The sequence below is a fragment of the Opisthocomus hoazin genome, chromosome 9 (genome assembly GCF_030867145.1).
Source record: "Opisthocomus hoazin isolate bOpiHoa1 chromosome 9, bOpiHoa1.hap1, whole genome shotgun sequence".
In the NCBI taxonomy this organism is placed as follows: domain Eukaryota; kingdom Metazoa; phylum Chordata; class Aves; order Opisthocomiformes; family Opisthocomidae; genus Opisthocomus; species Opisthocomus hoazin.
This window is the reverse complement of record NC_134422.1, coordinates 11,554,617-11,578,264: the sequence shown is the minus strand read 5'-3', so window position 1 is coordinate 11,578,264 and position 23,648 is coordinate 11,554,617. Positions and strand designations below refer to the sequence as shown.

General features: G+C 42.6%; 1 protein-coding gene across 4 annotated transcripts in view; it reads right to left on the bottom strand.

Moving 5' to 3' along the window:
• The window catches only part of ZNF148 (zinc finger protein 148), a 39,774-nt gene extending 16,715 nt beyond the window's left edge, over window positions 1-23,059 (bottom strand). Inside the window, exons 1-2 of one of the 4 annotated variants that reach the window (XM_075430251.1) lie at window positions 22,843-23,059; window positions 646-991 (exon numbers count right to left, since the gene is read on the bottom strand). In XM_075430251.1, the coding sequence (XP_075286366.1) occupies window positions 646-975 (330 nt within the window). In that variant the 5' untranslated portion in view covers window positions 976-991; window positions 22,843-23,059. Of the gene's footprint in view, window positions 1-645; window positions 992-22,311; window positions 22,359-22,842 lie in introns of those variants that run through there. The other 3 variants (XM_075430254.1, XM_075430255.1, XM_075430253.1) reach the window with 3 other exon arrangements.
• Between the last annotated feature and the right edge of the window lie 589 nt (window positions 23,060-23,648).

Genomic DNA, 23,648 nt, shown 5'->3' with positions numbered 1-23,648 from the left:
TTCTAAAGATTATTCTTTGTATGTAAGGCTATCTACTTTTAAAGTCCTGGTAATTTTCCTTTATGTTTGAAGGGTAACAGTGACGACAGAAAGATGCTCTGTTTTCAAAAAGGAAGTCATCTCTAATCCCTCTGGGAAAGCTGAGGTACACCTTCTATGAGATATCGAGGAGGGGCGTATTTATGGTCATGTATGAAGTGTCACAGTCCAGCCTGCAGTGTGAATGCAATTGCTAAGCGTCCACGTACTTTGAAAACATACAAGATGCTTCCTGTAGCAAAAGAAACTAAACAGTACTATGAACAGCATAAACAGTATGCACCTTTTAATAACGCTATTTATTCTGGTTTGTAGTTACCCTTGAACATTAAATATATTTAAAAGAGCACATTTTAACGCATTAATTCTATGGTAACAGCCTGCTTATATAATATTTATAAAACAGATACTTAAAGATTATACTTAATTGGCAAAATTTATCCACAGCCAGAGGCAAACGACATTTTCATAAATAGCATCCATTCATAAATATTTTGATAATCAAAATCCAAACAAGCAATTACTAGATTCTTGCCAGAGTAGGATTAGACTACTAGATCAAGCTTCCTAGTAATTTCTCCAATATTTCACAAAGAAATTGCTTACAGGGACATTAACAGCATACTGCAGCCCTTGAGGAAGTCTATCTTGCGCATCCATCTCATCATCATTTTTTACCGTTTCCTCATGGACCATGAGTTCATCATGTGAAATCATCTCCTGCTGTCGAAGTTCACTTTCCCGTAACACTTCGTCTGTTGCAAGCATTTCTTGGTGCGCCATAGTCCGATCTTGAAGCACTGCCTCTTGACGTTCTCCCGATACTCCAGACTGGTCAGACACTGCACCCATCCCTACCATAGCCCTGGATGACTGCATTTGGTCTATGCCACCACATTTCAGAAATAATCCTCCCAGCTTGTCTTCAATGTTCATTCTCAAGTGCAATAACCTACAAAGAAAGTTTTAATAGTAAATATCTACAAGTAGTGCTGCAGCTTAAGATTGTTTTACTTAATAACATTTTATAGAAACTCAGTCAGTACTCAACATACACACATGCATTTCTAAAACTGGTATCCAAATAAAAGTGAAAAAACAAAGAGATTCGCCTTTCACACACATGCATTTGTACACAATTGAACACTTTCAAATAAAAAGTTTCAAATCAAAGTAACTTCTGACTACTGGCAAAATTTTGGTAATTAAATAACAGCTAATTCCTCCTCCTCATTCCTTAGAAAACTTTTTTTTTTTTCCTGTGTGCCCTTTTCACTCTGTTCCCTTTTTCTATTTGGACTGTGTTTTACAAATGCCTCTTTCATATGGATCCTGTTCTCCCTACTTCCTTGTCCTTTAAGTGCCCTCTCACTGCTGCTACCCCAGGGCATACTGTAGCTGCTGGAACATCTTGATATCCACAAGTGGGAGAAAACTGGGCTGCATCCAAAGCAGCATGGCCAGAGGGTGAGGGAGGTGATCCTGCCCCTCTGCTCCGCTCTGATGAGACCCCACCAAGAGTCCTGAGTCCAGCTCTGGAGCCCTCAGCACAGGACAGACGTGGAGCTGTTGGAGTGGGGCCAAAAGGAGGCCACAGTAATGATCCAAGGGCTGGAGCACCTCTGCTGTGAGGAAAGGCTGGGAGAGTTGGGACTGTTCAGCCTGGAGAAGAGAAGGCTGCGGGGAGACCTTATTGCGGCCTTCCAGTACCTGAAAGGGGACTTACAGGAAACACAGGGACAAACTTCTAAGCAGGGCCTGTTGTGGTAGGACAAGGGGTAATGGTTTTAAACTGAAAGAGGGTGGATTGAGACTGGATATAAGGAGGAAATTCTTTACAACGAGGGTGCTGAAACCCTGGCACAAGTTGCCCAGAGAGGTGGTCGATGCCCATCCCTGGAAATGCTGAAGGTCAGGTTGGACGGGGCTCTGACTAGTTGAAGATGTCCCTGCTCACTGCAGGGGAGTTGGACTAGATGACTTTTAAAGGTCCCTTCCAAACCAAAGCATTCTATGATTTTATGATTCTATGAAAACGCAACTTCCTGGCTAAAGGTATACGTCAAACAAAAACTATAGAGAGGTCAAATCTGTTTATAAAATAGGCATTCACTTTCACACCCACGAAGCAGCAGCATTAGTCAGGAAACATGAATCCCAGTCATGAATAGCCATACCACTGCATTGATTTAAGGTACACAGATAGACATAAAACCATAATATTCCAACAAGTGTCAGGACGTTATTAATTGGCTTTTAACATAGGGCAGCAGGCTTTTGTGAAGCTGGAAGTGACAGCATCTTCTTATTCTACTTATTATTGTATATGCAAGAGAATCCTAAGACAACTCTTCTCCTTGGTGTACTGGATGTCTAGTCTCAGCCTCCGTCACCCTATTCCCCAAGCCCGTAACTCCTACCCATTCCACAGTGCTCTGGTCTAATGCTTCAGACAGACAGACATCCTTCCTCCATCCCTTTATCTTCCCACAGCTGGGGGGCAAAGGCTATACAAAGGCTACAGCAGACACAGGGATGGGAGCTAAGGCGCAGCGGAGCCCGACAACACAGAGCAGGCCCTGGCAAAGCACAGGACGGGTACCTTGGGGAGTACTGCGACAGCACCCGCACCTCTGATTTTGCTGCATTCAGAATTACAATATAAATGTGATGTTGGTACACTGCTAGCCATCAGCTTCAAATTCTGTCCCCCTCAGAGTGCAGGGTGGTGAAATGCTCTACCACCATCCAAGTTTTAAGCCAGAGGCTGTGCTTCTTTCCCTGCAGCTCTCGATCACAACCCATAACCACAGAAATCAAGTGGCTCTGCCTAGCATTGGCAGGGCCATCACCCTGCAGAACTGCACCGCTGTAACCCCCTGCCAGCTTCACAGCCTGCCGACACACAAAAAGACCGGATCAAACAAATGTACATGAAATGTTTAAATTTCAATTTCCAGTTTGATCCATTTGATCACTTTCCGAATCCTTTTCTTCACCAGGAAAAGCTTTTGAAAATTCTTCATGTATCTTAAACATTTGTTAAGATTTGTTTACACCAAACTACACTGAGTGTACAAAACAAATAGTGGTCTTTCTTCAGGTGAGATCCTAGAGTACCTGGTAGGAATACAAGCCACCAGCAGAAACAGCTGAAAAAGATCTCCAAGTTTTGCTACACTATACTTTGTTTCAAATACTACCTTAGCTCTTCACCTTCTGAACTTAAAATTCACTCAATTTCTTAAGAGCACAAAGAAAGAAAGAAACAAACCAACCTACCACACACCCTAAGAAATAAAAAAAAAAGCCTATTATCACCTTCTGGTAGCAACTCACGTCATATAACTGGAAAGTGAAAGAACATTTGTCCCTATTCTCTACCGTAAGAGGTTCCAAATTTCTGAACATATCATAGAAAGGCTGACAGACAGGATCTTCTGACTTCTCTAGGTTTCAAGTATTTAAGAGGCACACCAAAGAAATAAGCGTTTCAGTCAATTAGATTTCTTTTTTGGTAAGCTTTCCTCTGCTGGAAGTCAGGAGGACAGAGCCACCAAGCTAAATCTGTTTATATATGACAATGTCATCAGAATTTTTAATATTCTTCCTTCCTACATAAAAACCATATTCTAGGGACCTAAAAAAGCCTGTGACAGCAGAAGAACATGGGGAAAATTTCTGTTGAGAACATTTATGCTTGCAGTTTGTCCATTTTTGTTCTTCTGCAATTCTAACGTAACAAAGTTTGAAATCGTACTCTTGATTTTCACAGCATCTGTCTTCAAATACAGACAACAATTCCTTAATGCCTTAAGTAAAGCCAGGTAGTGCTAGGTGACAAGCTGACTCCCAAGTTAATTCACTTTATAGTAAGAGAATGAGATTTCACATGTCTTCAAGGGAAAATGCACACCCGGTATGCCACACAGCCACCTGCAGACATTATACAATCCACGAAGTATTTTTTGGAGGTTACTGGGAAACCATACTGATAGTTTCTCGGTAGTAACAGAAATAAACAAACAAAAAGCAAGCCTGGCACAGCACTAAGGCTGTATTTTTTCCACCAATGCGGATCTCCCAGAGAGCTTGCAACACCAGACTCTAGTGCTCCTAAAGGAAGAAAATGAGGATGAATTTATCAGCTTATCTGCACAGATTATTCTGTGCCAAGTAAGAAATGTGAGAAGAAACTGAAGTTCTTAAGAGTCTGTCTCCCATGGAGCCATTATTTGATGAGAGATGACGCAACAGATCTAAGGTTGAGACGGGTTTCTTAGGTAGGGTGTTTTAAATATGAAGGATAAAAGACAGACTCCAAGGAAAACAAGCAGATATACTTACTCATTTCAGCCTTTATCCCGAGTTAACCCACGCTCAGGTCCATCTCACACAGATGGTCATTCCCTACGCCTTTGTACCACACTACAGAAATGTGACAGCGTAAGCTCACTGCAGATTTTTTAGCAGAACGACGTGGACAGGTACTAGAATACAAGAACTCAAGATGCTGAAACACAATCAAGGGAGAACAAACAGCATCACGCCTGAGAACGCGGTGGCCTTAATCTGTCCACTCAAGCCACAGACAAAAACAGCACAGAAGGTTGTTCCACATGGAGGACACTGCCATATCACTCCGAAATTAGATACAAATTCTGGAAATCCTGGACTTACAGCTATTTCCTGGCAGGAAGGTAGGGAGGCAAATGCAAACAGAGAGACTGAGTGTTTAAGAGTTCAGAAGAGCCTGCTACTCTCACCAGCAGAGGCGGGAAGACTCATGACACGCAGAATTTTAGGACAGCTGGCAAGATACAGCAGCTGCCCAGAAGAGAAGCTAGCAGTCTACTGGTATTTACTGATCTTGTTAGTTCTCTCAGTTGTCAAGGATATAGAAACTGTTTCTTTCTCCCCCTGACTAGTAGGGTTAGTAGTCGTGCAACCGGAAGCACTCAAGTTGTTTTCCAGTCATGCTCTTGAGTCATATCAGAACCTGGTACAGTGACTGCACTGCTTATTTAATCACGCTTTCAAACACCTGGCTTTTCACAGAAAAATAATGAGAGCTCCTAGTGTTAGGCTGCATATTCTAAGTGATGAAATGCAATGTAAGTTATACAACATGCAGTACTGTTTTAAAATGAAGAACCACAAACAAAAATAAGCTATTAATCCAAACAATCAGTATCCCAATTGCAATCCTTTCAGTAAAACGTGCAATTTGTCATCTGACACCATAAAAGTAATCCTGTCATTCAAACTGAAGCTGAGAAGTGTTCTTAGAAAAATGACAGTGGGATAAAGAAAATTTAAGTTAAACGCATTCAAACAAGCTCACTTTACCAAGCCTGCAGAGATTAAATAAATACTGTAAGTGCAAAATGTATCTGTGAAATAAAGATGAACTTATTTTGAAATTATCTTGAAGGAAGCTACAATAACACAAACCACATACCAACACACACAAGCACATTTCTTGGCATAAAGCATTGCTATCATTATCGCAGAGATGTTTTCCATGGAATTTCAGAACTTTTGTTAAGCTTCACCGAATAATCATATGATTTTTCTTTGAATATATAGTTTCTCTATACAAGAAAAAGAGCTGTCAACAAAATCTTTCAAGTATCCATTTTGCTTGGTAGAGGTTCTCCAAACCTTTACTCTAGGCAAAGCATTTCCCAAGAGACATCTACAGGCAGAGCTTCCCAGGTGTGCACACATTTTGGAGGCGGGGAGCAGAAAGTGGAAGGGGAAGGACTGCACAGAACAGGTCTCCCGGATCATCCCAGCACCTGCTCTTTTCACACAGTGCTCCACAGCTGCTTGCAGAACATCCACAGCCAGTGAACCATGTTGCTTCATTTCGAAAACTGCTGCTACGCCAAACCCTACGGCAGTACTTCGGAACTATTCATTTCAGTAACCCTGACATCAGTTTTTCCAAAGATTATTGGTGCAGTCAGTTGGAGAGCTAACTGGTAAAGAGACTATTCCAAATTAAAGAAACAGCCGTTTAAATGAAAAGTGTGATGACCTTCCCAATTCAGAATCAAAAACTAAAATACAATCAAAACAGAAGTCTGCTGGGATGGTGGCTGCAATGAAGTAAAGCTGAGCAGGGATGCTGAAGGGAAGTGGCAAAACTTGTTTGCCACCACAGTAAAACACATGGTCCAGCTCTTTTTCTCTACTTCGACTGATAGTGGGTAAGGGTTATTCTGTCTTCTCCCGTCTTTTCTTAAGCAAGTAGTAAAGCATTATTTAATTTGATGAGCAAGTACCCAGAGGTACTAATTGCGTTCACTTTAAAAATAAAATTCATACGTGCAGTACTGGGTTGACTTTCTGTAGTTAGGATTTAAAAGATTATTTATGAGAGATGAAAAAATAAAATATGCTTAAGGATTAATAAAGGATAGACAAAATATGAAAGCCACCTGCATTTTAATATCTATTTGTAGAAGAGAACTAATTTAATGTTTTTGCTCTATTTTTCAAATTCAGACAGACTTTTTCTATTTGTAAACAATTTCCTCCAAAAGCCTCTGTTGTTTTAAGACTTCTACTTTTTTTTTTACGTGTCAAAAAGCAGGATTTGCTACTTTCTATATCCATATCCCACTCCACTTCTTTCCTATATTAACTTCTCCCTGTTCTTCGAAGGCAAAATAGAATGAAGGAAGGTTGAGGGAGACAGGAAAATAAAGTTGGTTAAAATTTAATTATTTTTCTGGGTTAAACCATAGGTCCCTCCGAAGGATTCTAACAAAGACTTGAGATAGAAATATTACTTCCAGATACAGCCATAAATTACTTTTGACTGTATTTTCTATGACTGAACAACCCAAACACAACAGCCAGGATGCACAAGAGCAATTCTAACATGCCTTTAGAACTCGACACCATTCTGACAAAAACATCTGCCTTCGAGATTCCCCTCATAAAAGCTGAGACGGAGCTCAGTTCAAGGTATTCAATGGTTTCAGGGTAACCTTACACTGGAAGCAGCCTGATGACATTATTTTAGTTTCACATTTTTGAAAGTGTGTTTTTGTTTAAGGCAAGACAAGGCAAACTTCCTAAGGAACAAATACCTGAAGCTACAGACTATGTACCTGACTGCGCTCCTACCACATCCCTTCTTCCACAATAGCCTATCGAAGAACACGAGTGCATGCTGGACCCAAACAACAAACTGCATAAAGGCTACTAGTGCAAAATGTACATACAATAAACTTTAAAAAAGGTCATCTATGGAAATCCCTAGGCATATTTTGCTCTTAGGGCTCATCTCTATGATGATACTACAACGATTTGTGCTAAACTGTGAACTTAAACGAATGTAGCACATACAAACATACAAAACTCCCTAAGTGAACGTTCTTATTCTAGTACAGAATTGATTATTTTCTTCCTTCCCTATTTAGTGTCATTCACTTTGGAAAGGTTTAAGCTACATGAAAAAAAGCCAATCATTACATAATCAGAGAAGTTTTACTGGCACTGCTAATAAAAAGTTTCTAAGTAGGTAAACTCCTCTACACAGCAACTACAGCTGAGACCCCACTAGATTGCTACCGTTCCAAGAGAGGTTCACATTCTTCCATCAAAAAGTGAAGATTAAAATAAATTCATTATGAAATTCAGATAAGGAAACAACCAACCAAAAGGCCATTCCAGTGAGACATTTGGTGTGCTTTCTTCTTTAGAAAAAGTCAACCCAATTCTTGACGATACAGCTGCAAGAAATAATCCGATACGTGGGCTACCTGCCCGCAGGGGTAGCGCCCAGCACCTCTTCCCCCACCAGACCTTCTTGCTGCCTCCACGGGGTTCAGCACAGCATGGTGCAGGGAGCTGGACACAAATGCACCCACCGGAACAGCCACGAGCTTTGCTTGGATCAGCAGGACCACGCAGGCAGGGTGTACAGGACACGGACAAGTGAAGAAGCAGGGAGTAGGGAAAAGGACCGCTTCTTTCAGCAGCAGTCAGCGGTTAGATTAGATGAAAGCATATTGTGAAACCGCTCCACAAATGCAATGTACACACGCAAATGAATGAGTTACAGCTGCCACGCATTCATACCTAACAGCTACGCCAAATTTAGATCAGGGAAAAAATGTATATCTACATTCTCAAAGCTTTCTTCCTAAAAGGAAATACAGAAGTCACAAATAATTCTGCAATTCCTAATGCTAACGAAAAAAGAGATAGCAACATGGTCTAATGGCATATATAAAACTATTTATGTTTAAGCATTACCATGAATTAAACTGTCATCAACGTAGTCCTCTCCAAAAGAAATTAGAAATTAGAACCTGACAGGTTCCTAATGTCCACTTAAAACCCCTATCAGACCATGAAACACGTTGAGTATTTTCACATCAGAAAATATATTTATTTGCACTATTAAAATATGGATACAGTCCAATATAAAAGGAAACACAGCTAGCTTTCACAATACCAAAAGTTCCATTTTCAACATACTGCAGAAGCCCAGAAAGTAAAAAAAATACCCTACACTTAGTGGTTCTAAATAAAGAACATTAAATAAAATTATCTCTTCTCCCTACTCAAAAAATAAACTCATAGCTAAAAGACAGACTTTGAAATTAATACACAAGTGTTTCTAAGAATGATTAAAATGTGTTGACTTGCAAAAGGAAAGCAATCAAACAAAAAGAATTGTGAAAAGGTTCACAGATCATAAAATTAACACATTCTAAAATGTAACATATGATACAAACACTCTTAAGACTTGTTGCACAGTTATTTCTAAATGCTCCACCTCGCTGAACACATACCAGTACAGGGCCCGATTCCGCAAAGATTTACACTCAGACTGAGCTGTGAATAGTCCTATTACAATCAACAGGATTACTCACAGAAAATCTACTTATCGTGCATAAAATTATCCATGCGTCAAAATCTTTGCCACCTTGATTATCCCAAAATCAGTATTAGATCGTCGCCAGTATAACTGTAATCTAATATCAAATGTGTACTGGAAAGCTTTCGATACTACATTAACAAAGTCACAGTTACATGTCAAAATCCACAGGCATGTCATCAGTGTAGCAAACATACTTTACATATTCCAAAAGCCACAGACAAGGTTACTCTTTATCCGGAAAAAGCGCCCACTGATTTTGTGGCACTAAAATATAAACTACTAGAAAACATTTTGAGAATTTATATGGAAATTTCTACCCATGTATAGTAAACCGCAAAAGACCAACGCAGAATTGCTGCCCTTACACTATGCGACTCAGGCACTCAAAAGTGCTCACTCCAACAACTTCCGATGAAATTTCTATGCAGGAAAGAAAGCACTACACGTAAAGCCAGCAAAGCACTACCTGTAAAGCCAGCATCTTCCACATACTTACAGCAGTTTATAACTTCAGTCCAACTGGTTAAATTTCTGAGAAATTTCGTGTATCACAAGCATGTCTCCAGCTGAATAGTTATAAAAATACTTCAGATCATGCATCAAAAGTTTTTTTCTTTCAGTATTGATAACAAGGCAGTTACATGACATAGCTGAGCCAATCTAACAGCTAACTGTCACAGAAAGGGCTAACCCAGCTCCCTCCTCCTAACTGTGAGAGCTCACCCTACCTTTTGTGCCCACTCTGATGCTCATCTAAAGACATACTGGTTTACGCAGTCCATCAGCTTGGTAAAAATAATTTTTTTTTTCAGTTATTAATTTTTTGCCAAAAAAATTCCTGACTCAATTTACCACAAGAGAGTGTGTCAGAAGCAGCTCTAAGCAAGGTGCGGGAGCAGGCCCCTCCCTGTTCAGCATTCACAGCCCAACTGTCGCAGCCCATCTCATATAATTTCACCTCCAAAATAAACAGAAAAGAAAAATATGTTGCTTTTTAAAAACTGTGACTTTTTCTTTTTTTACAAGCCCTTAAATTCCTTGGAGAAATTCCTGGGTCTCACCACTCCTCTACTATCTGCAAATATCCGCGAAGCATCTCTCCTTGTCACTAGCACTACGCTAGCGCTGTTTTACAGGAGATGACAACCTGCTGTTGCTTTCAGTTACCCTACTGGCCCAAATGGCAAAGGTCTGTATATATGTATGCATAACAGAATTTCTGGTGTTTCTCTCCAGATTGCTTTTTAAATATCCTTGGAACATTATACGCTAAACGCCCTGGGAGAATACAAGAAGTTGCATGCAACCATACAGAAGTTTCAGGGACTCCCACGATAAGGTTCCTTGGTTCACCTGAATTCGCCTCTCTAGCATATTGGCACTGTGACCTTTTTTTTATTATTAAAAAATCATATATATATGTGTGTGTGTGTGTGTGTGTGTGTGTGTGTATCTTTTTCTACAAAGCATCATTTCCTTCAGCACATTGGATGGAACTGCTCCACAGAAATAGGTGAGATCAGTGCGATAGTTTGTAATATCCTTGCTCCATTTGTTGCAAGGGCTGAAACACGTGTAAACAAGACACAAACAGCAGGAAAAGAAACTCAAGACCATTTAAGCAGACGAACATTATCTTGCAAAATAGGATCCTATCCTTGACCCTGTCAGAGATCTTACACAAGTCTACACAAGCCATGTCTACCAAATGTTTTTTTAAAAATAGGCGATCAATAATTGTACTTTCCTGATTTTCTGGGTGCTTACCCTGACACATCTGGGTCAGATTTACCCTAAATGCTGAGTACTCAATGTCGCAATTAAATCAATGACAGCAATACTTTGAAAATACAAAGATGGATGCAACGATGTATATTCTTCAAAGAAAAAAAAAAAGAAAATAATAAAACTCTTGAAGAGTTCAGTGGACATCCACACCAAACACAAGTTTTCATCTTACTCCCAGGCATCAATTCTCCAACCATAAATTAAGAAGCGTCCATTTCCTTTCCCCGAGGCACACTGAAATACTTGTAAGAATGAGTGACGTTCAATATAGGTCACAAGGGCGAACTAATCAGTCTACAGTGCTCTCATTCCTGCAGCCAGCACAGCTCCTGAGGGAAGAAGGTGGCACATGTAAGATGGAAAGGCAAGCCCACGTCACTTACTTACGCAGCTACTTCGAGAAGGTGGGCGAGAGGGGCCTGGCCTCTCCTGGGCCATAGTCACTGATCAGAAAGCACAACCAGCCAGCACGTTTCCAGTTCACACAGAGCAGCCACTTTGGTGGAGAATCACTGGAGGAACGGGAGCATGGAAAGGTACAACTGGCATCAAGAAAAGGTAAGCATGACAGCAAGACTGAAGAAACACTGGTTACCACCATGATGTTGAAACAGAACTTTAAGAGATCTGGCTGCTTTTCTCAGCTCTGCCACTGCTGCTGGACAAGTCTGTTACCTTGGCAAATCATTCCCCACCCTGTATTTCCACTTCCTTGGCTCCAAAGTAGGGGCAATGACCCACCTAGGATCTAGGTGTGAAGAGAGCAGTAGGAACTATCTCTGAGGGCCTCACAAACCTACTGAGAAACGTGACAGAAATTTCACAAAGAAATACATTCTTTCCACCTTCAGAGCAGGATTAAGCAAAGCATAGTCGGAGAACACACGTTATGCAATGAGAAGATAGCAAATTACAGAGCAGCTGCTTACTCAATGAGCAGCATGTAGCCTGTACGTTCAAACAGGTATGGGCTTCTCGGGGGGGGGAATATTGTGCTCATGTATCACAGAAGACTACAATATAATATTAAGGTGTAATATATTAGTAATATAGTGATGTGCATACACTTAGGATGGCAAAATTAAAGTGGCATAGGTAAAGCTCAGTAGTGCCATTTTAGCGCTTGCATGCCTGACTTATACCTAAAACTGCTCTTCTAAGAGCATGGTTTTCATGCCTGTAATAGCTTCACTTCAGCTTCATTGTTTTCTAAAAGGCAGTGTACATGCACTAAAGAAAAAGAGTCATTACAGAAAATATCAAGCCAATTACTTAATATGTCCATGCAGACTAAATAACATTGGACAATAAGCTAACAGAAGTATAATCAAGCAGGTTTTGATCCAAAAGATGTGAAGTTAGCAGTGAAAGCGGTCTCAGAGATTCTGGAAGACATCCCTCATTTACATACATGACAGCATAAGGAAAACTTTCAGAAAATGCCAACAGTAATCTAAACCATAGGTAAGAAGGACATGGATAATGGATATAAAACAGATCTTACAGAGGACATGCTTACAGGCAATGTTTCTAGATCTCACTTGAGTATTTGCAAGCACTATTTCAAAACGGGCTCTAAGGCTGTGAGGGCAACACAAGTGTTTTAGAATACATGAACCATTCTCCAAAGCTGCAATTTCGATTTTAGGAGACTGGCATGCACTAAGCATACTTTTTTTTTCCCCTAATTTCGTTATAGTAAACTTATTCAGGGTAAGAATACATTCTGTGTAACATCTAGAAAGAAGTTCTGAGAAACATCCTTGGCGCTCTGCAGACTACCTTTTCACATGATTGTACTAGCAAGGAACATTTTCCCACGTAAACCTGCTGAGGAGGCAGTGTCATATCCCAGTGTAACTTTGTTTTTAACATATATTTATTGCATTTCAGCTGTGTTTCAAACATACCCTTCACCTACGCATGGAACAGTAACCTCAAAAAATCCAATTAGTCCAAAAGATGACAGAATGAATACCTCTTTAGTAAAAGACTCACTGCAGGCAGACCAAGCAAATTCTATGCTTTCAACATTGTTTTTCAAATACCAAAGTGTTACCTTCAGTGGCCATCTTTCAAAGCCACCAGTGCACTGGGCCAGAGATAAGAAAGAGCCCTTCCTAAAGCTCAAAGACGCAGATTACAGAAGCAGTGAAGCAGCTGACTGCTTCACTCCACTCCTCAAACGCCCTAAGTCTACCCTACCTACAATAAAATAAAGGCCTTTCAGGGACCTATTCCACAAGATTAATACACCGAGCAAACAAATATTACAAAACTAAACATCAAACATAGAAAATAAACTACTTCAAGCACATAAATATCTGCTTCACTTCGCTAACACAAAGCCACACACACCTAACACTGTCGATAGAAAAAATAAGCCCATATAATAATCCCCTGAGGAAAAGAATCACAGCTGACAGTAACCACAATGCACAAGACATTTCCGTAAGGTGTTTGGACCCTTCAGAGATGGCAACTGAGTAAGAATATAAAAACGGTGAAGTAACAATGATTTAGTTATCACTAGAAGCAGCATCTCGGTCAGCATGTTCTGGTGGTACCCCTCTCTTTCCTTTAATGCATGATGAAAAACAAGGAGCAGAGGATCTTGCAACACACCATTAGGGAGACCACTGACCAACAGCGAACAAAAAAACCATCTGTCAGTGTTCTGCAAAGTATTCAAGCAGTTATGAACGGGGCACCCAAGAAGCAATTACCATCAGTGGAGTCAGGGATTGTTGTGGCCTAACCAGCACTCTGCTACAACAGCATCAGAACAGTATCAAGCACCTTCATCAAGACTAGGCAGAAGAGTCAGCACATAAATGGACACGTGCTAGGATTTAAAGACAGTGTGAAATCAGCCAGAGGGGGAAGGAGCAGAAATGAACTCTAAATTCATGGAAGTGAGCTACTAGGTCATTTTCTCAAAACCTCCTCTTGGAACACAGGCATGTTACAGACCATGTACATTTGCCAAGACAACAAAAAAGTCTTTTAAGAGTGCACTTCTACACAGTTAGGTTTTTTTTTCCACTTTGCTGCAACAAATCCGCCATCTCCCTGCTGATAACCAACATTTGTGGTCAGATTAAATCAACTAAGAACTATTCCTATCCCACTTACATAAAATTCCAGAATTGTAAATCAGCCTCTTTCAATCCGCCTGATCCTCTCTCCAAACGAGGAAAAAAGTCCAATCAAGTAACTCCTAAATCCAGTGTGCTTCTGCAGCGTATCCTCTTCAAAAGACTACCTACAATCCCAACAAGAACTTCCAGGTGACTCTTCACCTTGACACTCTGAGAATGGTATGAGCAAGGAATCCCGCTGATTTCTATCACATACCCCAAGGTGATTACTCCTCATTATAGTTTTACATTTCTCAAATAATTTTAAAGCACTTAAGCCCATTTTGAGATCAAGGCAAGCCAAAACATGAGATGTCTAGAAGCCATTTTATAAGAGCAATAATAACACAGATATCCTGGCCCATGAACTAACATTGAAAATAATCCAAAAAATAAAACTCAGACTTCTCAGGATTGTGCCCTCTTGAATAAAAGGACTGTGGAAATTGGATTCTACCTCAATGACTTTGGCATCCTGCAGCTAATTCTTGCTAATTAAGTGCTAGAATACACTAAAACAAAAAATCAGATTGATCAAAAGATACAATTCATGTTTATAACAACTCCTACTATTATTAGGAACAAAAATCTTGAAGCTTCTTCATGCCATTAACTCACAGGCCAATAATTCAGAGCTACTATCCCAAACAGGTCTGAAACTTCTGAGAACCTGCAGTCAAATAACTTCATGAGGAAGCCAAGTCTTAGTGAAATACATCCAATGCAACCCAAATTACTAAGCAAGCAGCAAACCAATCTGTAAAGTCAGAAAATATTCTAACAGGATTTTGGTAAAAGAAAAACCCAGCATGTCCTGTGTTTATGGTCTGCTTTCCAGATATTATTTACTCGTCTAATTGTGTTAAGAGTCTCAAGCCCTCAACTTGCTGATCACAGAATCACAGAATCATTAAGGTTGGAAAAGACCTCTAAGATCATCAAGTCCAACCATCAACTCAACACCACCATGCCTGCCAAACCACATCCCCAAGTGCCATATCTACACGTTTTTTTAACACCATCAGGGATGGTGACTCCACCACCTCCCTGGGCAGTCTGGTCCAATGCCTGACCACTCTTTCAGTAAAGAAATTTTTCCTGATATCCAGTCTAAACCTCCCCTGATGCAACTTGAGGCCATTGCCTCTTGTCCTGTCGCTAGTTACCTGGGAGAAGAGACCAACACCCGCCTCACTACAACCTCATTTCAGGTAGTTGTAGAGAGCGATAAGGTCTCCCCTCAGTCTCCTCTTCTCCAGACTAAACAGCCCCAGCTCCCTCAGCCGCTCCTCCTAAGACTTGTTCTCCAGACCCGTCACCAGCCTTGCTGCCCTTCTCTGGACACGCTCCAGCAACTCAATGTCCTTCTTGTAGTGAGGGACCCAAAACTGAACACAGTATTGGAGGTGCGGCCTCACCAGTGCTGAGTACAGGGGACAGTTAATTCCCCAGTCCTGGTGGCCACACTCTTCCTGACACAAGCCAGGATGCTGCTGGCCTCCTTGGCCACCTGGGCATGCTGCCAGTTCATGTTCAGCTGGCTGTCAACCAACACCCCAAGATCTTTTTCCACTGGGCAGCTTTCCAGCCACTCCTCCCCAAGCCTGTAGCGTTGCATGGGGTTGTTGTGATTGAAGTGCAGGACCCAGCACTTGGCCTTGTTGAACCTCACACGATTGGCCTTGGCCCCAGCCTGTCCAGATCCCTCTACAGAGCCTTCCTACCCTGAAGCAGACGCTCCCGCCCAGTTTGGTGTTAGGCGCTGACACAGCTGCGCTCACCTAGGTTCCCTCAATGCACAGATGTGTCCCATAGGTAACACGGCAACAATCTCAGGCGCCCAAGATGCAAGCACTAGAGCCAAGACCGCTTTGCTGAACTTGTGCCCAACCAAAGATGGGAAGTGAAGAGTTGCCTAACATTACAGGAAATTTTAGGCATGTAACACGTAACTACAACAGATCCCATGCCTTCTGGATATGCAGCCACACTCTCATCATCACAACTGTGGAAACCTCATGCCTGTCCTGTGACCTATACAGAATGTAAGCCACGGACAACACAAAGAATCACTAGACAGTAACCTGCAAGGTCATGTAAAGAACTGAGAGGGCAGGTTTTCTGTCAGTTTGTCCTTTTATGTTGCTGCTCCTTGAAAAGTGACAGTAAACTCACACTCAAAGCTCCGAAAAGCCTGAACACCCCTGGTTTGCATGCTCCACTTTTAACTGTTATATTAAGACAACAAGACCACTGGTTTTGTCTACAGATCGCCACCTATTCTGCATGTTCAAGCAATATACTGTGACAACTGGATGATCACCCTCTGCATGCTCCTTTTCTATAAGGCCTATTGTATTCCCCTTCCCAATCCCTTAATTTCACGTTGGGTATAAATGGTAACCATAAAAAATACATTTTAAAAACATAAAAATTCTTTTCTACAAATCATTTATAAAGCAAACTTCATAACCTCTACCAGGAAACAGCAACATTAAAGCCAAGCAGCTTTCCCTTACTTCCTTACACCCCTTAACAATACAAGCTTTCCCAATCCCCAGAAGACAATCCGTAACTTTCACATTTTTTTGCTGACTCAGATGAAAATTCATCAGAGAGTATAATCCTCATGTTCACCAGTGACAGAGGAAGCTCCTGCAAACAGCAGCCTAATAAAGCTTTCTTCCTTGAGGGATGACAGCAGCCTTTCTCCCATATGAATGATGCATTTTTGATTGATATTGTTAAAACAACTTTCACACAGGGCAGCTTCACACTAGATTTTACTCCCCAAAATGGTTGTAAGGTCAAAAGGTAAGTTGAAAACCAAAATGGCATGGACAGGTCTAGAAAATTTGCAAGTGACTGTGGTCTAAAATAATTGTATCACACCTTGGTACCACTGACCACCCCCCTCTGCCGTTCATCTACTATGGTCAATACAGAAATTTTCTTAAAGGTAAGAAACGTAAGACTACTCTAGCAAAAAAGGGAGTTGGTTGAGTTTACCAATGCTTCATGAAGAACTTCTTTGTTAAAAGAAACTTCAAGGCCACAAAATGAGAACATTTCTTATTATGGGTTTTTTTTATAGTTACTGTTGTATCTAGAAATGCTCAGTGCTATAAATGACCCAACTTAACAGCCTGACAATTGTCGCCCATCTCACATATATTTCATCTGACAAAGACTCACATATAACAGTGACCTATGTTAGGAACCATTGTGTATGTGGTCAAAACCAGAGGAGAATCATACTTCAGGAGGACAGCAACAGAGCCCATAATTTGCTTCAGAGCACTCTTCTTTGAGAAACTCTGAAATCATCCACTGCATCTGGAAATACTGACTGTTATAATACTTACAGACTAAAAAAATCACCCATGGATCCTGTGAAAATGTCCTCATTTCTTGGCTTTAATACTTATTTTGCTCCCTTCTCCCCTTCCTTTACAAAACTGAAGAATGTTTGCAATGCAATACTACAGATTCACTTGCTGAAAGCAAGGCTGAATAGTTTTCACTACCAAAGGATGCCTGCAGAAAGCCGGTGAATTTAGAAGTTGCTTACTTGCTTTGCCCCTTCCCAGTGAACTACAGATCACAGCTACATCCCAGGCAGCTAACCCGCATAACATGCTGCTTATTGTTTGGCAAAATAAACTTCATTTTATGCTGAACATTTCTCATACTTGATGACTAGAGCTTTAGGCCAGACATCATCATAAATACATGCTACAAGTGTTTTACATAAACACACATACATATGCACACATACTTTTTAGGAGCATATCATCATTTTCCTATTTCAAATCTAATCCAAACAACAGAAAAAAATCTAACAAATTTTCAGGGTAATCGCGTAGCAGTTATAATTTAGAGAGTATAAAAAGACATTTGTTTCCCCTTTCTTAAATACTGCTAGTGAACATATGGCTATGGCAAATCTGCCCAGCAACAATATTTCTCACTTCACCTCTTGCACTAAGGTAACATGACCTGGTCATGACGTTACTGGCATTGTCAACCTTTCTAACGATGTCTTTTACATTCATTTTGAGGTACATAAGTAGTAAAAGTTCATACAGACTTCATGGGAAATTATTACAAAAATGTTAAGATACTTGTCAAAACTTTTATGAATGGCAGCTTTTTACCTTATAGATGTAGCTGCCACTTGAAACAATTTTAGAGCAGAAGACTTATGAGCCTCATATCTGAGCTCACTTACACAGGTATCACTACATCTTTACATATTAGTAACATCATGTGTTATATCAAGAAATTATCTTGTTTTACAGGCATTTTACAGGCACCTTGATTTTTGGTTTCGTTTTTTTGGGGTTTTTTTCCCAGTGCAAAGGATCTAGACAGTTTGTATTTGATAGGCTGTTCATAAATTATACCCTACTGCTGTTCACAGGTTGGAACTTCTTCCCACACAGATTTCATTTTATCATCAGACTGTTTAATTCTGCGCTTATAAAAATGTCATCCTAGTCATAAGGGAAGAATTAGACAGTACTGTCTTAAAGTTTTCTGCACAAACTGTGACAAGATGCAGACACTGTAATACGAATATGCCAGTAGAGTATATCAATTGCAGGATCAGGCCAATATACATAGCCTGTTAAAGAGTTATGTCTTGCTGTTTTCCAAAGTGCGATGAAATCATGAAGTAATATAAATTAGTAATACATTAACTGTATTACAGTATTCGCACTGTTACCTCTTGATATCATAGCCCTGAATACATTAACACACTGATAATACCATAAGAGCACACTAAAAATTATTTCTGAGCAAAAGCAGTATCAATCTCTACATTATCTCCCAAAATAAAATTCTGACAGTATGGAAGAAGTTATGAGCAGATTCTAACCCTTCTGCCTGTTGTGCTTCCCACACTCTTTCTAAAAGACACCGAATTTCCCCTTAGGACACACTTATAATCAAGTTCTGTGAGAACACATTACGGATTTTTCCAGATATTTTATCCAACATGCTGAATGATATACGAAAAATGCCTCTATATGGAGTCAGGGGAAGACAAGTTAATCACTTATAATATTGGGACACTCACATATGTTATTGTATTTTAATTTGTACAATAAATTGTAAGTTAAATAGGTTAAACCATTGTCACTTGTGTAGTTTACAGTGTTATTGCTGATGTATAAAATACTGTTCTATGTAGATGACGAAAAAATGTGTATTTAAAATGTATATAGAGTCCTAATGAGCTAAACAGATGGAGTTGTGTTTTTAACTTCACTGGAAAGTACTGAAATAAAGTAACTAACAGCATTTGTGTAAAAGAAAATATATCTCATGAAAACCTGAATAGATTTTCTTTTGTCAGGCAGAAGTTTGTGCTTGGTGTACAGCTATATATTATAGCAAATGGCTGTGTTTTGCTGACATGGCCTGTCAGTAGCTATGTCTCAGCTGTTAAAAACCAATAAGTTAAATGTATAAACTCAATACTAGTTCAAGGGTTTCTGCATAGATTCCAATATACAGACATGAAAAAAAAAAGAAAAAAGAAAAAAACATTTTATGAATCTCAGTACTCCAAGAAATACTATTTTCCCAAAAGCATTTATGTCAAAAAAACAAACAAATTAAAGTGCAAGTTAATCACAGTACTGATCCTTCACATCAGCCCTGCTACCTGATAGAAGCAGACACCCATGTCTGCTTACATCCATGGAGACTCTGTGGGACTTCATTTGTCTTTAAACACTCAGTTACGCAGATCAGACTGCAAGCTGAAGGCTTGAATCTATTTCATCATAAATGATGCTGGTTTGAAAGGCATCTATCATTAAACTGCCAAGCAAAGCCACAAAAAGTACTTATTTTAAACAAAACATATCTGTTTCTCTGTTAGATCCACTTAAGAGTCTTCAAAGTAAAAAATATTTCCAATGGCATTTACTTTTCATTCCTTGTCCCATTCATTTAATACACAAGTTAAGTTTGGACAGGAAAGTTGAACACCTCAGTTTCATGTTTAAGGTAACAGTAGTATGTTTATTTATCAAAGACGTTATACCAGCATTACTACTTCTTATTTAACTTTCGCTACCTCACACTGAAAAATGTATTTTATATGAGAGCCAAAATTAAATAAAACTTAATCCCAAGTTAGCACTTAAAGTGGTCTTGATAAGTTAAGATGCACTCCCTCAAGTTGCTCCATACAGACAGGTCTCCATTTGTAATATTTATGATGTGACAACAGCCCCCACAGTGGTCCCCACCAGAGGAAGACTCTACAAAGATCCTAGTCACAAAAAACAACACAAATCTCCAGCAGCAGATACAGCAGACAATCCCACTCTGTTTATCCCCAAAATACTAGAACACAACAAATCCTTACTCCCAGTTCATAAATTTTAAAACGTTTTACCTAAACCCATGCACAAACAACCAATACCCTGAACCTCACCACTTGCAAATTTACACAATCAAACCTGTGGTGCAAATAACTCATCCAGAAGCGAGCTGGACTCTTTTAGCTGTACTGTCACCATGTTTCACTAGAGCAATATATTCTTGGTATTCTAGCAGTTCAAATCTAACATTACTGGTACGCAGAAGTTCTCAGCTGGAAGTAAGAACTTCCAACCTCGATGGTTTTACAACGCCAGCTGTCTCTAGAACACACGCACGCTCCACAGAGCTTTAAATCCTCATACAAATAAACTTGTACACACTGAGATGACAGGGAAAATCATCTTCTGAGAAGCCACATAATAATATTGCAGAAGTATGTGTTCCTTCAGGTGAACAATTTAGCCTGCAATATAACTTTTCACACTGAGTAATTTTTCTTCCAATTTTTTGTTAAGCACTGTGGTTCTTCAGGTAGCTACTTAGATACTTATGATTTGATTTCATAATCCATTATATTAGGGATTTTCCATAGAAAGTATATGTTTGCAATACAGTAGTAATTAAACACATATGGACAGGAGGGACAACAACAGAAACATAGATTACATATACATCTGTTCTCTCAGGCCTGAGCCTGAGGAGCGAAGACGGAAAAAGTATATGTGCACACAGCAGCTAAATACAAGAGGTCAGCCTCAGCTTTTTTAGCTTTATTGAGTTATATGAGCTCACTGACTAACTACATGGACACCTGGGAAAGAGGAGCATGCAGACACACAGAAACAGCTACGAAGAAAATACCTTTGGAAACTGAATACACACATACGTCCAGCTGAGCATTCATCAAGAAAGGCCATGACAACTGTGTTCAGGAAATCACACAACTGAAAAATTAGTTTTGTAGAGTTTTCCTTAATCACCGCAAGAAAAGCGGGGTCTGCCTGCCTCTGCTATGCATCTGTCTGTACCCTGGTACCAGGAGTCTGCAGATCCCACCAGATCCACAGGAAAGCAGGCCTCTGGAGCTTCCCAGCACAGCCAAAGCTTCTGCAGATGACAGCTAACACTGGATGCATGCATGAATCCCAAACACCGGAACACTGAGAAACTAACACTGCCAGAAGGCAGGCAAGCTTTTTACACAGCAGGACAGATTTGCAGTCTGGATCGGACCTTTGGTTTATCTAGCCTGATTCTGGGTAGAGCATAAGAACACCTGCAAAAATTGATACAGGTTAGCACTATTTTTCCACCTCTTCCCTGCACAAGGCATGCATCACCAACCTCAGGGAGAACAACAGCGAAAGTTGTACCAGTTACAGGGACAAAAACTGATATGGGCACTCCAAAATCTTTAAGCATGACAGACCCAGGTACACATTCCTAGCAAGCCTGTAAAGTATCACAGAAATCTGTGAGTACAGCAAATAAACAAAGCAACTGAGATCCTATTCAAGAAGAAAAACATAATCCTCTGTCATATATCTTGTATCAATGGCGAAGATGCTGCTCATCAGAAATAAGACATCTCTCCCACCCAAAACTTCTTGGACCAGAACGTCACATGGATGCAGAGACAGGTCATGCTCCAGGCAGACTTTCACAGCAAGACTAAAGCTGCGATCACTGGATTCCACATCTCTACTTTTTTTATCGTTGTGCAAAAGCCCTCACAGCTGCTCTGAATAGCTGATGAAAACGAAGTGATCAGAGAGATGATTTACGTCTGCAACATAAATGTCTTCCCTTTTTACGAGCCAGCTTGATACAGACATTGCTGCACTCATCCCAGCTGAGGTCTGGCAGGAACGGGGGGAGGAAAGACTACGAAAAGTGCAAGCGCTTAAAGCCCAACTAATTTCTCCCCAACTCCTGCCGGTCCCCCCCTCCCAGCCCGCCACTTGTGAGCAGCTCCCGGCGCCAGAGCGGGGACCCCGGCAAAGCCTTCCCCCGAGCAGCCGAGAGCCGACTCGCAGCAGGCTATTCAAAAACAAGAAAATTAAACGAAATAAATCTTCAGCAGCCGGCACGCTCCACCTGTCTTACAGCAGGAACAATGGGGAGGCGGGCGGCGGGAGGACACGGCCGCCCGGCAGGACGGGGCCCGCGGACACGCTGCCCGCCCGCAGCTCCCGGCCCTTTGTCCGGCCGCCCGCCCGTCAGACGGCCCCGCCGGCCCCATCCCCACCTCCCCGCCGAGGCCTGCTTGGCCCCGCGGCTCCCGGCCCGCCGCGCCGGGGCCGGCTCGGCCGGGGAACCCCGCGACCGGCCGGGGGGAGAGGAGGGGAGCGGAAGGGAGCCCCCGGCCCCCCCCCCACCCCCGCCCGGCGGGAAGCGGGGCAGGAGTGGCCTCTAGCACCCCGCTCCCCGGCCTCTCCGCCGGCGGGGCCAAGCGCGGCCCATGCGGGCGGGACGCGCTGGGCCGCGCCGCGCCGAGCCGCGGCCCCCCCCTTCCCTCCCTTCCCTCTCCTCCTCCCTCCCGCCCTGCGCCTCCCGCCGCGGCGGCGGGCGGGCCCGGCCGGGACCCGGCCAGCTCCCGCTCCCGCTCCCGCTCCCGCCGGCACTTACCGGCCGCAGAGCTGCGAAGAGAAGGCGGGCCGGGCCCGGGCGCGGCGGCGGCGGCGGCTCAGAGTGCCCGTGCCGCGGCCCCGGGCATGGCGGGGCGGGGGCGGGGAGGCGGCGGCGGCGGGGGAAGCCAGGCCAGGCCGAGGGGAAGTTGGCGGCGGCGGCTTCTTCCTGCTCCGGCGGGGCGAGCGGCGCCTTCCCTCAGCCTCCTCCTGGCGGTGACAGCGACAGCCCGGCCAGAGCGCCGCCGCGCCGCGGTGCACCATGGGAAACACGCCCGGAGGACCGGCGGGCGCCCGGGCGCGGCGGGCCGGCGGCGCGGCGGGGAGGAGGAGAGGGGAGCCGGGCTGCACCGCGTCGGGCCGGGTCGGGCCGGGCCGAGCCGAGCCGAGCCGAGCCTCCCGCCGGGGCCGGTGCGGGCGGTGCCGGCGGGCCCGGGTTATGCGCGGCTCAGGAGGCTGGCGCGGCCGCGCTGAGGGGAGGTGGGGCGGGAGGGGCCCTTCGGCCGCGCGTGGCGGCCAGGCCTCGGGTGAGGGGATGGCCCGGAGGGGGGGGGGGGGAAGTTGCTGGGGATGCCCCCCCCCCGGTGTAGTTCCCGCCGCTTCATTTCCAGTACGAGCTCTGGGAGGGGAAGGGGCTGAAGCGAACCCCGATCCCCCCGCCGAGCCCGGTTCTCCGGGCTGAGGCCGGGGCCTCCTGGGGCCCAGGGGTGCGGGCCCGGTGCAGGAGGCCCCAGGCCATCGGTGTGCGTACGGGGTGGCGGCTGTGGGACTCCCGGGGCCTCCAGGCCATCGAGAAGTCCCGAGAAG